The sequence below is a fragment of the Erpetoichthys calabaricus genome, chromosome 7 (genome assembly GCF_900747795.2).
Source record: "Erpetoichthys calabaricus chromosome 7, fErpCal1.3, whole genome shotgun sequence".
NCBI lineage: Eukaryota > Metazoa > Chordata > Cladistia > Polypteriformes > Polypteridae > Erpetoichthys > Erpetoichthys calabaricus.
The window spans coordinates 187,537,206-187,553,296 of NC_041400.2; the positions used below are offsets into that span (position 1 = coordinate 187,537,206).

Genomic DNA, 16,091 nt, shown 5'->3' on the forward strand with positions numbered 1-16,091 from the left:
TGCTGGCTTTGTGTCTGCTGGCAGGATGGCTGGCAGATCTGAAAAGATCTTTCAGATGGACTAGTCTGATGATGATGATAATAATAATAATAATCATCATCATCTTATTTATATAGCACCTTCCCCATGCTCAAGGTGCTTTTGCTGTCTTGTTCTTGTTCTAGCTATCTATCTATCTATCTATCTATCTATCTATCTATCTATCTATCTATCTATCTATCTATCTATCTATCTATCTATCTATCTATCTATCTATCTATCTATTATATAGTGTCTTTCATATCTATCTATCTATCTATTATATAGTGCCTTTCATATCTGCTTTGTAGTAAGGAGACTGTGGAAGATTGTGGGTTCGCTTCCCGGTTCCTCCCTGTGTGGATAGCGCTTTGAGTACTGAGAAAAGTGCTATATAAATGTAATGAATTATTATTATTATTATCTATCTATGATATAGTGCCTTTTCATATCTATCTATCTATCTATTATATAGTGTCTTTCATATCTATCTATCTATCTATCTATCTATCTATCATATAGTGTCTTTCATATCTATCTATCTATCTATCTATCTTATAGTGCCTTTCATATCTATCTATCTATCTATCTATCTATCTATCTATCTATCTATCTATCTATCTATCTATCATATAGTGCCTTTCATATCTATCTATCTATCTATCATATAGTGCCTTTCATTTCTATCTATCTATCTATCTATCTATCTATCTATCATATAGTGCCTTTCATATCTATCTATCTATCATATAGTGCCTTTCATATCTATCTATCTATCTATCTATCTATCTATCTATCTATCTATCTATCTATCTATCTATCTATCTATCTATCTATCTATCTATCTATCTATCTCTATCTATCTAATAGTGCCTTTCATATCTATCTATCTAATAGTGCCTTTCATATCTATCTATTATATAGTGCCTTTCATATCTATCTATCTATCTATCTATCTATTATATAGTGTCTTTCATATCTATCTATCTATCTATCTATCTATCATATAGTGCCTTTCATATCTATCTATCTATCTATCTATCTATCTATCTATCTATCTATCTATCTATCTATCTATCTATCTATCTATCTATCATATAGTGCCTTTCATATCTATCTATCTAACTATCTATTATATAGTGCCTTTCATATCTATCTATCTATCTATCTATCTATCTATCTATCTATCTATTATATAGTGCCTTTCTATCTATCTATCTAATAGTGCCTTTCATATCTATCTATTATATAGTGCCTTTCATATCTCTCTATCTATCTATCTATCTATCTATCTATTATATAGTGTCTTTCATATCTATCTATCTATCTATCATATAGTGCCTTTCATATCTATCTATCTATCTATCATATAGTGCCTTTTCATATCTATCTATCTATCTATTATATAGTGTCTTTCATATCTATCTATCTATCATATAGTGCCTTTCATATCTATCTATCTATCTACTTATCTTATAGTGCCTTTCATATCTATCTATCTATCTATCTATCTATCTATCTATCTATCTATCTATCTATCTATCTATCTATCTATTATATAGTGCCTTTCTATCTATCTATCTAATAGTGCCTTTCATATCTATCTATTATATAGTGTCTTTCATATCTATCTATCTATCTATCTATCTATCTATCTATCTATCTATCTATCTATCTATCTATCTATCTATCTATTATATAGTGCCTTTCATATCTATCTATCTATTATATAGTGCCTTTCTATCTATCTATCTAATAGTGCCTTTCATATCTATCTATCTAATAGTGCCTTTCATATCTATCTATTATATAGTGCCTTTCATATCTATCTATCTATCTATCTATCTATCTATCTATCTATCTATCTATCTATCTATCTATCTATCTATCTATCTATCTATCTATCTCTATCTAACTATCTATTGATCTATCTATCTATCTATCTATCTATCTGTTTTTTAATCATAACTAATTGATAATATCAGTACACAATCATTTCTCTCTATTTATAATCAAAGTTTATATTAAAATAATATTTTTGCACTTTGGGAGGTCGAAAACCGAGGTCGAATTTTTCCATGATTACATATGCGTTACCTCGATTACATGCAAAGTAAAAAGAGTCACCTAAAACATAGAAAAAGTGGTAGGATTATATAATATTTCTTGCAATAAATTGCTCTCGGTCAAACTGCGTTTAGCTACATTTAATTATGATAATGATGGTGAAAATAAAAAATAATATAAAATAAATGTATTATGAGAAACACAATGGGGACTTAGCAGCTTATTATTTGCATTTCGTCTTTATATTTACATGGCATGTTCAATGTTTACATGTTATTGTTAAACTGATGATGTATAAATTAACATAAAATTAATAATAATTATTGAAAGAATATGCATTATATTGAATACAGTTTCTAATATTGTGTACACATTTATATTTCCGTGATAAAAAATTTTGGATGGTTTACTTCCGGTTGATTAATTTTTCTCAAACTTCATATCTGTTTGCTTTTTATCATTATAAATATCTGTACAAAATGTGAGTCATCTATCTGTAATTGTATCCATAGTTTACTTGAAAATTTGTGAAAATATTCAGTTAAAGTATTACTTCCGGTTGCGTGTTTTTTCTCAAATTTCAAATCTATTTATTTTTTGTCATTTCAAATATCCACACATAATTTGAATCCTATATCTTTATTTATTGCCATAGTTGAAAATCAGAAATGTGTTGAGGTTAATTACCATTCCCAGTCACCAGGAGTGGCCCAAAAGTTGATCAGATTCTTTACTTTCGATTTAAAGCAGGTGTACGAAATCTCACTGACTGAGGACAAAGCGTTTTCAAGTTATCGTGTTTACACATTTCAAACAGATAGATAGATAGATACTTTATAATCCCAAGGGGATTTTCGGACTCCGGAATGTCTAAAACGACAAGATTCATCAAAATCTCGAGGTCGCATTTTTTCACGATTCCTATACTTTCTCTATACTATGTACTATGCGCCATGTGGCGCCAATCCAAGAGGGTGATTCGGCTCACAGGATCGTCATTGTTGAGGACCCGAGTGGCTGGACCAGGTCATGGGGACGCCCACATAACACCATAGATGGTCATTTCCGGAGGGTGGGAGTGGATCGCGTGTCTGCCTGGGGGGGGTTGCCAACCAGGATTCCAAGCTGTTTCGTCATTTGGTGGGTGCATCGACATGCTGTACCAGTCAACCTTAGAGGTTGAAGTGCCTTTCATGGACTCTTTTACACCACAAAACTCTGGTGCACACAGACTCAAGGCTGTCATGGCTCAAAATCTACTAAATACTGACTGGAAGGTAAATTTTGTTTAATATTTGGATTTAAAGTAGACCACTTTGCAGAGATGTATTGGCACTTTGACATTAAAGAGTCTTTTCTGTTGACCAATGTCAAAAAAGCAAAATTAAATTCCCTGGGATGACAAGATAACGTGAAAACATCCCAAGGGGCTGAATACTTTTTTTGTCGGCATTGTATTTATTTATCTGTCTATCCGTCTGACACCTACTTGGCACCCATCAGAATGCAGATGGCTTCCATGACAGTCATGACCAAGTCCGGTGGCTTTGTGAACACTCTTATTTCTGAGATGTCTGCTTTGTCCAAGGAGTCCAGCGCCTTATTCGCAGCTTCCAGTGCCGGGAGAGCTTCATCCAAGTCTCGCTGGGCTTCTGCACTGATGGCTTGTGTTTCTTCTGCCTTGACCTTAGCTATCGCTTCGTCTTCCTTGACAATTCTTCTAACCTGCATTGAAAAAAGAAATAAAAAGGTGTTTCTGAAGTGTTTTGTTTCCTTTCAAAGTAAGTGTGAGCGCCATAGAGGACAGACAGGCATCCCAGCTGGACGATAGGCATGAGCTAATGCCAAGATAGAGGGGTAAGCAGGACCTCATCCCAAGATGAAAGGTAGGCAAGACCTCATGCCAAGATGGGAAGCAGGCATGACATTGTGCCAGGATGAAAGGGTAGGCATGATCTCATGCCAAGATGGAAGGATAGGCATTTACTCATGCCAAGTTGGAAGGGTAGGCATGACATCATGCCAAGATGGTAGGTAGGCAGGACATCATGCCAAGATGGAAGGGCAGGCATGACCTCATGCCAAGATGGAAGGGTTGGCAAGACCTCATGCCAAGATGGAAGGTAGGCAGGACGTCATGCCAAGATGGAAGCATGGACATTTACTCATGCCAAGATTTAAGGGTAGGCATGACCTCATGCCAAGATGGAAGGTAGGCAGGACGTCATGCCAAGATGGAAGGGTAGGCATGACCTCATGCCAAGATGGAAGGTAGACAGGACCTCATGCCAAGATGGATGGTAGGTAGGACCTCATGCCAAGATGGAAGGGTAGGCAGGACCTCCTGCCAAGATGGAAGGGTAGGCAAGACCTCATTCCAAGATGGAAGGGTTGGCAAGACCTCATGCCAAGATGGAAGGTAGGCAGGACGTCATGCCAAGATGGAAGCATGGACATTTACTCATGCCAAGATTTAAGGGTAGGCATGACCTCATGCCAAGATGGAAGGTAGGCAGGACATCATGCCAAGATGGAAGGGTAGGCATGACCTCATGCCAAGATGGAAGGTAGACAGGACCTCATGCCAAGATGGATGGTAGGTAGGACCTCATGCCAAGATGGAAGGGTAGGCAGGACCTCATGCCAAGATGGAAGGGTAGGCAAGACCTCATGCAAAATGAAAGGGTAGACATGACCTCATGCCAAGATGGAAGGGTAGGCAGGACCTCATGCCAAGATGGAAGGGTAGGCAAGACCTCATGCAAAATGAAAGGGTAGACATGACCTCATGCCAAGATGGAAGGTAGGTAGGACCTAATGCCAAGATGGAAGGGTAGGCAAGACTTCATGCCGAGATGGAAGGTAGGCATGACCTTATGCCAAGATGGAAGGTGCCATGGGGATAGACGAGCCAAAGCCGGAGGCCTGGAGCAGTTCCATTCCCATCCCTCATTACATTAGGAGGAGGTGGTTCTGCTGGAGGCATCCCGGCTTGTCCACCCACAGGGGTTCATGGGAACTGGAGTTTTGGCAGGACAACCCTGTCGGGGACCTTGGGTGCCACAAGGGGGCGCTGCTGGGGGACAACTGCCGTGGTTTTTAAATAACCCAGAAATGTTCCCCACAAGTCATGCCGGGTCTCCAGGAGCAGTTCTGAGTCCAGTATAAAAAGAACCCACTGTGTTACCTCATGGGGATTAATACGATGTACCAAATACCATAAAATGTCTTGGGGAGTCACAGTGACAGCAGGTGACACTCAAATGGAGGAGGAAGAAGAAAGAATTGAATTGTTTGTATAGTTATTGGCTGTGCTTTGTTATGTAAAGTGTTTGGTGGATTAAAAAAATCCATTATTTGAACTTGCGACTCTGTTGTGCATTATTAGGTCTGGGGTTTGGCACTCAGTAGCGCCCCCTACTGGTTACCACAGCTTAAATGTCTCTTTTTTCTGCTTACTAATCACTCCAAATGAGACACGATGGCTCTTTATTGAGACGATGAATAAACTTCTCTCAATGTCGGAGGCAATCAGGCCAATAATGACATTATAATCTCCTCCAGAAGAGCGCATGGAGGTCAAGCAACTTTGCGCAAGGTCACTAAAACGGAATTGGCAGGCAAGCCGGGACGGGAGCCAGGAATGTTCTGCTTTTAATCCACACCATTTAGGCATTACGCAAACAGCTGTTTTCGACAGAAAATATTTATAAACAGCAGAGGCTCATCTATTCGGTATCCTTTCCTCTGAGGTCCCCCCTCGCTATCAGTCTGGGCTTCACTGCTCAGACCTCATCCATATAAGGCTCAATGCAATGAGACAGATGGGCGCCCCTTTCGACACGCAGACTTAAACACGCGGCAGCAGCCAAGAGTGATGGACTTCAAATTAATCGGTTAAATATGGTCATGGTACCGTTACAGAAATGATTTGAAAGATACCATAATTAGGGGAAAATAGCCAGGCAGGCATCCATTCTTCTAAGTCTGATATTCAGTTCATAGGCAGATGGTGGATGTCTCAGCTTTTTTAGACACAAGGCAGGACACCCTAAACATGAGCGGGAGTCTGTCATGGGGTGAATGTGCAAACTCATGTTCACGTGGGGACACTTCAGAGTCACCAATCGACCTAACCCTGCATATGGTAGGGGTGTGGACAGAGAACTTTCATGGTCCATAAGGAGCGTGACCAGTGTCATGCGGGCGTGCCACGTGTCACAAACATGCGCATGGGAGACAGTTTATGGGCTCGAATAAATGTGTGAATCCTCCGGACCAGAGGATGGCGCTGTCTTTTAACGCTCTCTCTTCTGTCCCTCTGCAGACCATCTGAAGAACCTCCATCCTAGGACATATCACTTCCAATTCTGGTCTCCATGAAGCCACCTACCAAAGAAGTCATTTCCACCTCCGGCTCCAAATGAGCTCTCCTCCTCCTGCCCATAGACATATCTACAATGCATCCGGAAAGTATTCCCAGCGCATCACTTTTTCCACTTTTTCTTATTTTACAGCCTTATTCCAAAATGGATTAAATTAATTTTTTCCCTCAGAATTCTACACACAACACCCCATAATGACAACGTGAAAAAAGTTTACTTGAGATTTTTGCAAATTTATGAAAAATAAAAAAATTGAGAAAGCACATGTACATAAGTATTCACAACCTTTGCCATGAAGATCAAAATTGAGCTCAGGTGCATCCTGTTTCTCCTGATCATCCTTGAGATGTTTCTGCAGCTTAATTGGAGTCCACCTGTGGTAAATTCAGTTGACTGGACATGATTTGGAAAGGCACACACCTGTCTACATAAGGTCCCACAGTTGACAGTTCATGTCAGAGCACAAACCAAGCATGAAGTCAAAGGAACTGTCTGTAGACCTCTGAGACAGGATTGTCTCGAGGCACAAATCTGGGGAAGGTTACAGAAAAATTTCTGCTGCTTTGAAGGTCCCAATGAGCACAGTGGCCGACATTATCCATAAGTGGAAGAAGTTCGAAACCACCAGGACTCTTCCTAGAGCTGGCCGGCCATCTAAACTGAGCGGTCGGGGGGAGAAGGGCCTTAGTCAGGGAGGTGACCAAGAACCTGATGGTCACTCTGTCAGAGCTCCAGAGGTCTTCTGTGGAAAGAGGAGAACCTTCCAGAAGGACAACCATCTCTGCAGCAATCCACCAATCAGGCCTGTATGGTAGAGTGGCCAGACGGAAGCCACTCCTTAGTAAAAGGCACATGGCAGCCCACCTGGAGTTTGCCAAAAGGCACCTGATGGACTCTCAGACCATGAGAAAGAAAATTCTCTGGTCTGATGAGACTAAGATTGAACTCTTTGGTGTGAATGCCAGGCGTCACGTTTGGAGGAAACCAGGCACCGCTCATCACCAGGCCAATACCATCCCTACAGTGAAGCATGGTGGTGGTAGCATCATGCTGTGGGGATGTTTTTCAGCAGCAGGGACTGGGAGACTAGTCAGGATAAAGGGAAAGATGACTGCAGCAATGAACAGAGACATCCTGGATGAAAACCTGCTCCAGAGCGCTCTTGACCTCAGACTGGGGCGACGGTTTATCTCTCAGCAGGACAACGACCCTAAGCACACAGCCAAGATATCAAAGGAGTGGCTTCAGGACAACTCTGTGAATGTCCTTGAGTGGCCCAGCCAGAGCCCAGACTTGAATCTGATTGAACATCTCTGGAGAGATCTTAAAATGGCTGTGCACCGACGCTTCCCATCCAACCTGATGGAGCTTGAGAGGTGCTGCAAAGAGGAATGGGCGAAACTGGCCAAGGATAGGTGTGCCAAGCTTGTGGCATCATATTCAACAAGACTTGAGGCTGGAATTGCTGCCAAAGGTGCATCGACAAAGTATTGAGCAAAGGCTGTGAATACTTATAGACATGGGATTTCTCAGTTTTTTATTTTCAATAAATTTGCAAAAACCTCAAGTAAACTTTTTTCACGTTGTCATTATGGGGTGTTGTGTGGAGAATTCTGAGGAAAAAAATGAATTTAATCCATTTTGGAATAAGGCTGTAAGATAACAAAATGTGGAAAAAGTGATGCGCTGGGAATACTTTCCAGATGCACTATAGGTAGACGCCACATTCACTGTGTTGCCCAGTCGACACAATACATCGGCGCGTACGCCATATTGTGAGTGGCAAAAGTGTCATTTAAACTAATACAGGTAGACGTGGAAACCTGGTTTTCTGATGAAAAAGATAATAACGTTTAAAACAGCATCATTTACATACAACAGATTTTGGCAAACCGTTTAAATGCAATTATTTATATCCATTTATACACTAACTAGACATTAAGCCCGTTACAATAACGGGCGCTAGAACAGTAGTGCATTCTTTTTGATAATTTTCTTTATGCTCATTTTCCTGCTCCTCTATAGATCTATTTGCTCTTCTGAGTCTTTTTCTTTTAGCATTTTAATGACGCTCATTTTCTTTTTCTTCTTTTTTGGGTGGCATGTTGTTAGTAGGGAGGCACGGTGGCGCAGTGGGTAGCGCTGCTGCCTCGCAGTTGGGTGACCTGGGGACCGGGGTTCGCTTCCCGGGTCCTCCCAGTGTGGAGTTTGCATGTTCTCCCCGTGTCTGCATGGGTTTCCTCCGGGCGCTCCGGTTTCCTCCCACAGTCCAAAGACATGATGGTTAGGTGGATTGGCGATTCTAAATTGGCCCTAGTGTGTGCTTGGTGTGTGGGTGTGTTTGTGTGTGTCCTGCGGTGGGTTGGCACCCTGCCCAGGGATTGGTTCCTGCCTTGTGCCCTGTGTTGGCTGGGATTGGCTCCAGTAGACCCCCGTGACCCTGTGTTCGGATTCAGCGGGTTGGAAAATGGATGGATGGATGTTGTTAGTAGATATAGATATTACGTCCGTAATATTTTCTGTTACAGTAATACTGGCTTGTATGTGGCTGTAATATGCGTCACTGTATTGTGTGCCTTTAATTTTCTCTCGCAGTAATACTGGTTTGTATTTCTGTAAAATGCCTGTAATTTTCTCTGACAGTAACACTGGCTTTATGTCCGTGATATGCGTTTAATTTTCTGTCACAACAGTGGGCAATCGGCAGATTCTCCCCAGCAACTGATGTAATGTGTGGCGTGCAGCTGATAATGGTGCTTGTGGCATCTCTCCAGCAAGTACTGTGCAGTTCCCCAGCAAGTATTTTAATCTGTGCTGGCGTGCAGGTGATTATTGTATGTGTGGCGTCTCCCCAGCAACGGATTTTATGTGCGCAAAAATAAATCTACTTTTAAAAGTCATCCTATTGTAATATCATGAAAATTCGTATATTTAGGAAAATCCCTTCAACGACTGACACTTTACACTTTACCGGGCCAAGCTTCTTAATCGCAAATCTGACATTCTCAGAGTGAACACTTGCACAACAACAAACACTAATCCCACCTCTTTGGGGAAGCTGGTCTCGGCGTCTCAGTACTTGATTGGATTTTTCGTGTTTTCTGTTTTAAGTCTTATCTCATTTACAGAAATCCGATTGGATCAGCCTTGCGATATTGTATTGGTCCCGCCCGCTCTGTCTTGTGTGACGCATCAGGCAGCCTTTGAAGCATCTGCTTTGAAGCGTCGCACCATGCCCTGCGCATGCGCACTTCACCAGAAGACACACACACACGGACACTGGACGCACACAGGGGTTTTATTAAAGAGGATAATGGTAATTATCAAATAATAATAATAATTATTATTATTAAATAATTCCTCCCATATAAGTAACATTTCTCGGACTGCCTTCTTCCATCTCCGAAACATTTCTAGACTTTGTCCTGTTCTTACGTTACACAGTACTGAAGTATCGGTTAATGCCCGAGTCACCTCACGTATAGATTACTGTAATGCTATTCTATCTGGCATCCCACAAAAATGTATCCATTGCTTACAACTTCTTCAAAATTCTGCTGCCAGGATAATAACCTGCTGTTCTAAATCCACTGAACATATTACACCGATTCTCTCTCAGCTCCACTGGCTCCCTGTTCGCTACTGTCGTTCACTACCTGATGACAGACTACAGACAGACCTCAGTATGTGCGTCTCGGGAACTGCAGGTCTGACATTGTGATCAGCAACACAGGAGCGCCGCAGGGGACTATACTTTCTCCGGTCGTGTTCAGCCTATATACATCAGACTTCCAATACAACTCGGAGTGTTGTGGATAACCTCCCAGAGGTAACAGGGACTACTAAGGAGGTACTAAGGGATTTGGAAATTGCAGAGGGAGAAGTGCTGCTCAGATTAAATAAGCTGAAATCAAACAAATCACCAGGACCAGATAATATTTATCCTTGAGTTCTTAAGGAGGCTAGCGAGTACAGATATAAACCCTTGACACATATTTTTAGGAAGTCACTGCGCACTGGAGAGATTCCAAAAGACTGGAAAATGGCAAATATCATCCCATTATATAAAAATGGTGACAGGGCAGATCCAAGTAACTATAGGCCAGTAAGCTTAACGTGCATCACAGAAAAATGAATGGAAAGAATTATTAAAGATAAAATTGAGCAACACCTGGCAAGGACAGGAGTTATTAGGATCAGTCAGCATGGGGTCAGAAGATGGAGGTCGTGTTTTACTGACATGCTGGAATTCTATGAGGAGGCAACAAAAGGATACGACCAGAGAGGAGCAAATGAGATTATTGATGTGGACTTTCAGAAAGCATTTGATAAGGTGCCACATGAGAGGTGGGGCATCAAACTAAAAGAAGTGGCAGTTCAGGGTGTGGTGTGTAGGTGGGTGCAGAATTGGCTCTGACACAGGAAGCAGAAGGTGATGGTGTGAGGAACCTCATCAGAATTTGGTAATGTTAAGAGTGGTGACCAGCAGGGGGCAGTGCTGGGGCCGCTGCTATTTTTAATATCTCTAAACGATTTAGATAGGAATATAAAGAACAAGCTGGTTAAGTTTGCAGATGATACCAAGATAGGAGTATTAGCAGATAAGTTGGAATCCATGATATCGTTACAGAAGGACTCAGATAGCATACAGGCTTGGGCAGATTTGTGGAAGATGAAATTTAATGTCAGTAAATGTAAAGTATTACACATAGGAAGTAAAAATGTGAGGTATGAATACATGATGGCGGGTCAGAAAATCGAGAGTCCACCTTATGAGAAGGATTTAGGAGTCGCAGTGGACTCTAAGCTATCGACTTCCAGACAGTGCTCAGAAGCCATTAAGAAGGCTAACAGAATGTCAGGTTATATAGCGCCTTGATGTGTGGAGTACAAGTCACAGGAGGTTCTGCTCAAGCTTTATAACACACTAGTGAGGCCTCATCCGGAGTCCTGGGTGCAGTTTTGGTCTCCAGGCCACAAAAAGGACATAACAGCACTAGAAAAGGACCAGAGAAGAGCAACTAGGCTGATTCAGGGGCTACAGGGGATAAGGTATGAGGAAAGATTAAAAGAGCTGAGCCTTCACAGTTTAATTAAAAGAAGAATAAGAGGAGACCTGACTGAGGTGTTTAAAATTGAAGAGGTGAGTTCCAAAACCTGCTAAGTACATTTTTTGGCAAACTTTAGGTGAAGCATGGTTGTGACTCATCAAAGGGTCGGCCATGTGCTTGGTATTGAAGTGGGCTTCAAAACCTGCTAAGTACCAAAATATAGTGCTATAAATTTTGATGTGAGTTCCAAAACCTGTTAAATACATAAACAGCTTAGTTCCAAAACCTGCTAAGTACACCCGCCAATCATCTCAGCGCATTCGCCGAGTGACAAAAAAATGGCGCACGTAAATATGGAGTTTGATGAGCCAATTTCTAAATCAAAAAATCCCAGGAAAAGAAGCAGAAATCCTGAGAATTGGAAAAGAAACGTAGAAAAGAAGAAGCGATATAGCGGCACTGAAAAGACGCCAAAGATTTCTTGCAATCATGCAGGTGTTGGTAGGCATCGTGGAATGAAATGCGACATTGGCCGATGTTGAAAAGTTTCACAACGACATTTACAAAAACCAAGGGAAACGGAGCCAAGATGCTTTTATTCTGGTCCAGATGTGCATTACAAAGCCGAAATCTCCACGAAAGAAAAATCCAACAAAGCGAGCGACCACTGTTGAATACTATGTAAGATATTTCAAAACATTTTCTTAATACTGCAAAAGTCTGCAAAAAAAAAGCTCCCATTTCACTTGACAAAAGTTGGAGTGGCGGAAATAACAAGAAGCAACATAAACATAAAGACCACGTATTCGGGCGACTTTTGCAGTCACACTATTGTGAAACGTGGCAGCAAAATAAAAAAACTTGTCAGCTGACCCACTTCCACTGAATTGTTGTGTTAATCCAGCAAAAGCAAAGGATGTCGAAATGTTGCTTAGCAAAATGGGAGTCAATATGGACAATCCGCAATCAGAAAAAGTTAAAGAGTTCTACCTCCCAATCATTGGAACAGACAACAAAAACACGTTTTTTTTTCCTATTTTTTACAAAAATGTAAAATATTCAGATTTCTGAGATGTCCAGCAATTGACCTTCACTAATGTAACAACCAACATTCTGCAAAAAGAGTTTCAAAAATATCATTTCAAATACTTTCACAAAAAGTTCACAAGTCTCCTGTACTTAGCTGATTTTGCAACTCAGCTCTTCAATTATAAAGGGAATTAGTCCAGTGGATCGAGACTGTGAGTTTAAAATGAGTTCATCGAGAACACGGGGACACAGTTGGAAACTTCATTCATCCATTATCCAACCTGCTATATCCTAACTACAGGGTCACAGGGGTCTGCTGGAGTCAATGCCAGCCAACACTGGGCGCAAGGCAGGAGACAAACCCCAGGCAGGGTGCCAGTCCACTGCAGGGCACACACACACCCACACACCAAGCACAATTTAGGATCGCCAATACACCTAACCTGCATGTCTTTGGACTGTGGGAGGAAACCCACGCAGACACGGGGAGAACATACAAACTCCATGCAGGGAGGACCTGGGAAGTGAACCTCAGGTCTCCTAACTGTGAGGCAGCAGCGCTACCACTGCGCCATCCTAAGATATATCCATCCATCTATCCATTATCCAACCCGCTATATCCTAACACAAGGTCACGGGGGTCTGCTGGAGCCAATCCCAGCCAACACAGGGCGCAAGGCAGGAGACAAACCCTGGGCAGGGCGCACACACACACACACACCAAACACACACTAGGGACAATTTAGAATCGCTAATGCACCTAACCTGCACTTGTTAAGGATAAATTTCACACAAACATTAGGAAGTCATTTTTCACACAGAGAACCACAGACACATGGAATAAGTGACCAAGTAGTGTGGTAGACAATTGAACTTTAGGGACATTCAAAACTCGACTTGATGTTGTTTTGGAAGAAATAAGTGGACAGGACTGGTGAGCTTTGTTGGGCTGAATGGCCTGTTCTCAACCAGATTGTTCTAATGTTACCCCAAACCTTTTTTTATGTTCTTCTGTTTTATTCTACACTGTGTGGGACACCTCCACACTGGAAGGACCGGTGGTGGGGGAGCATATCCAGAACGATACCTCCCCAGGAGTGCTCGGTAGCAGCCCCCCTGGGTTCCAGCAGTGCCTCGGACTGCCGCAGGGATCCATGGGAGTTAGGAGTGTGACACAGTCCTGTTGGGTTTCGTGGGCGCCGCCAGGGGATGCTGTAGCTACTGCTGAGCCCTTCTGGGTAGCTCTTCACCCGGAGTGGAACATCGAGCACCTGGAGCACTTCCTGGTGCCTTATAAAAGGAGCCAGCAGCCACTACTACAGGAGCCAGAGTTGAGTTGGAGTAGATGAAGCTTGTCTGGATGAGTGGAGAAGGAAAAAGAGAAAGAGAAGAAGAAAGAAGAAGTGTGCTGTGACTGTGATATGCTTGTGAGAAACAGGGGCAGGCGTTTCCCACGAGGGAAAAATAAAAAATAAAAATGTATGTGCCTTGAACTTGTGTCCCACGCCTGTGTGTGTCGGGTTTGGGCGCCGGCGGTGTAGCCCCTGGTGGTCCACAACTGGCAATCAGCTTTTTGGCTTGCTGAGGTAAGTGATACCACTCTGGGACAGAGGGGGCACTGTCGCCAACTGTGTCTTCTCTTTTTACCTATATTTCATGTGAGGACACGTCACCCTGCCCAAGGCACCCAAGAGGAGGCTCTGGCCCTTGCCATAAAACCGGACCATACCCAGAAGGTGACATCTTGTTATGACCCAACCACCACAGAGGACAGAGCTCCAGTGTGGTGGAATCCTTTGCTCCAATTAAAGCACAGGTATGCAGCAAGCTGAATGTGAATTTGTGAAAATTTTGTGAATTTCCCCTTGGGATTAATAAAGTATCTATCTATCTATCTATCTATCTATCTATCTATCTATCTATCTATCTATCTATCTATCTATCTATCTATCTATCTATCTATCTATCTATCTATCTATCTATCTATCTATCTATCTATCTATCTATCTGTGAGCTACTGGTGGTGGGCTTCCTTCTTCTGCCTGGCCAAGAGGCCCACATGGCAAATAGGAGGTTCCATGCCTACACAAGCATCTATGGAAATGGAGGTCATCTGAAGGGTGGATATGCTGGCATCCAGGCAGGATTAGATGATGGAACACTATCAGGCTGGGATGTCAACTTGAAGGAAGGATGGGGAGAGCTGAATTGATCAAGCTACATGCTAACCCCATACTGATAGGTACACCACAGGTACACCAGTGGACACACTGCAGAGCATGCTGGGAGTTGTAGTGCCATAGAGTAGTCCTGTTAGAGTCCATGGATGCTACTAGTAGCTGTGCTCCTTGATTTTTTGGGACTTCTGATTGACCCATAAGTGCTTCCATTGGGCTACGCCCTGGTACCAGAAGTACTTCCGGGTCCAAGATAAAAGGAGACGCAAAGTACAGCACTTTGGTCAATGTTGGTTGTTTTAAATGTAATTTATAATTAAATTAACTAATCTAAGATGGCAGGTGTACCTAATAAACTGGCAGCTCAGCATATATACACACCTTATCGGCAGCTTCTTGGTCAGCTGTGAGCTTCTCCATCAAAGCGTTCACATCCTCCGACTTCTTCTTCAGGTTGGGCTCCAGAGCGGACAGCTCGATCTTTAGTTTGTCTACTATTTCGTTGGTTTCAAGTAGTTTCGTTAAACCATTTTTAACACGATCTCTTGCCTGCATTGACAAATGAAGAAAAGAAATATGTTTACGATGCACTCTGACCTTGCTTTTATGAAACAAAGCACATTCTTTGCTCAGATAGATAATTTATTTCTTCTGTTATTAACAACATACATTCATACATACATAAATTAATAAATAAATCAATCAAAAAATAAATAAATAAATAAAACAGGTAGGGTGAGTTGAGTCGAACACAACATCTCACCGTGACCAGCTGTTGTCGTTTTTCCCCCAGCATGGACAAGTACAGGTTGATGAGTTCTAAGTACGAGGTCGGGGTTGTGTAATATCGTCGACGCAGCTCCGCGTAATACTGTTCGGCCATGTCGGTCACGCTCATGTGAATCTCAACACACATTTCTGATAACCGCTCCTTCACTTCATCACTGCCAAGATCAATATTCTTGAAGAAAGTTTTGGACACAGACAGAAGAGCTTCTCTTGGCCACTGCAAAAATGGGATATTACAGTAAATGCAAAATATTTACACTGATTTTCCAAAACATGTCATTCTTTAACAACAAAATATTAATATTTGAACTGATAACTACTTATAAAGGAATTAATTGTTGAGATTGAAGTCTACATTTATTGTCATGTGTGCACTGAGTGTCTCTTTAGAACAGTTAAAAAATACAACACAAACACACCCACATACACACACCGATCTATATACTGTACATTGATGTACAAAATATACTTGCTAGCATTTGTATACTTTGTACTTGTCCAGACAGACAGACAGACAGACAGACAGACAGACAGACAGACAGACAGACAGACAGACAGATAGATAGATAGATAGA

The 16,091-nt window shown here is 41.8% G+C and overlaps 1 protein-coding gene across 1 annotated transcript in view; it reads right to left on the minus strand.

Moving 5' to 3' along the window:
- dnah6 (dynein, axonemal, heavy chain 6) overlaps positions 1 to 16,091 on the minus strand; it is a 439,386-nt gene that overhangs the window by 183,188 nt on the left and 240,107 nt on the right. The window contains exons 49-51 of the mRNA XM_051929949.1: positions 15,491 to 15,733; positions 15,109 to 15,276; positions 3,575 to 3,810 (exon numbers count right to left, since the gene is read on the minus strand). Of these exons, the coding sequence (XP_051785909.1) occupies positions 3,575 to 3,810; positions 15,109 to 15,276; positions 15,491 to 15,733 (647 nt within the window). The remainder of the gene's footprint in view (positions 1 to 3,574; positions 3,811 to 15,108; positions 15,277 to 15,490; positions 15,734 to 16,091) is intronic.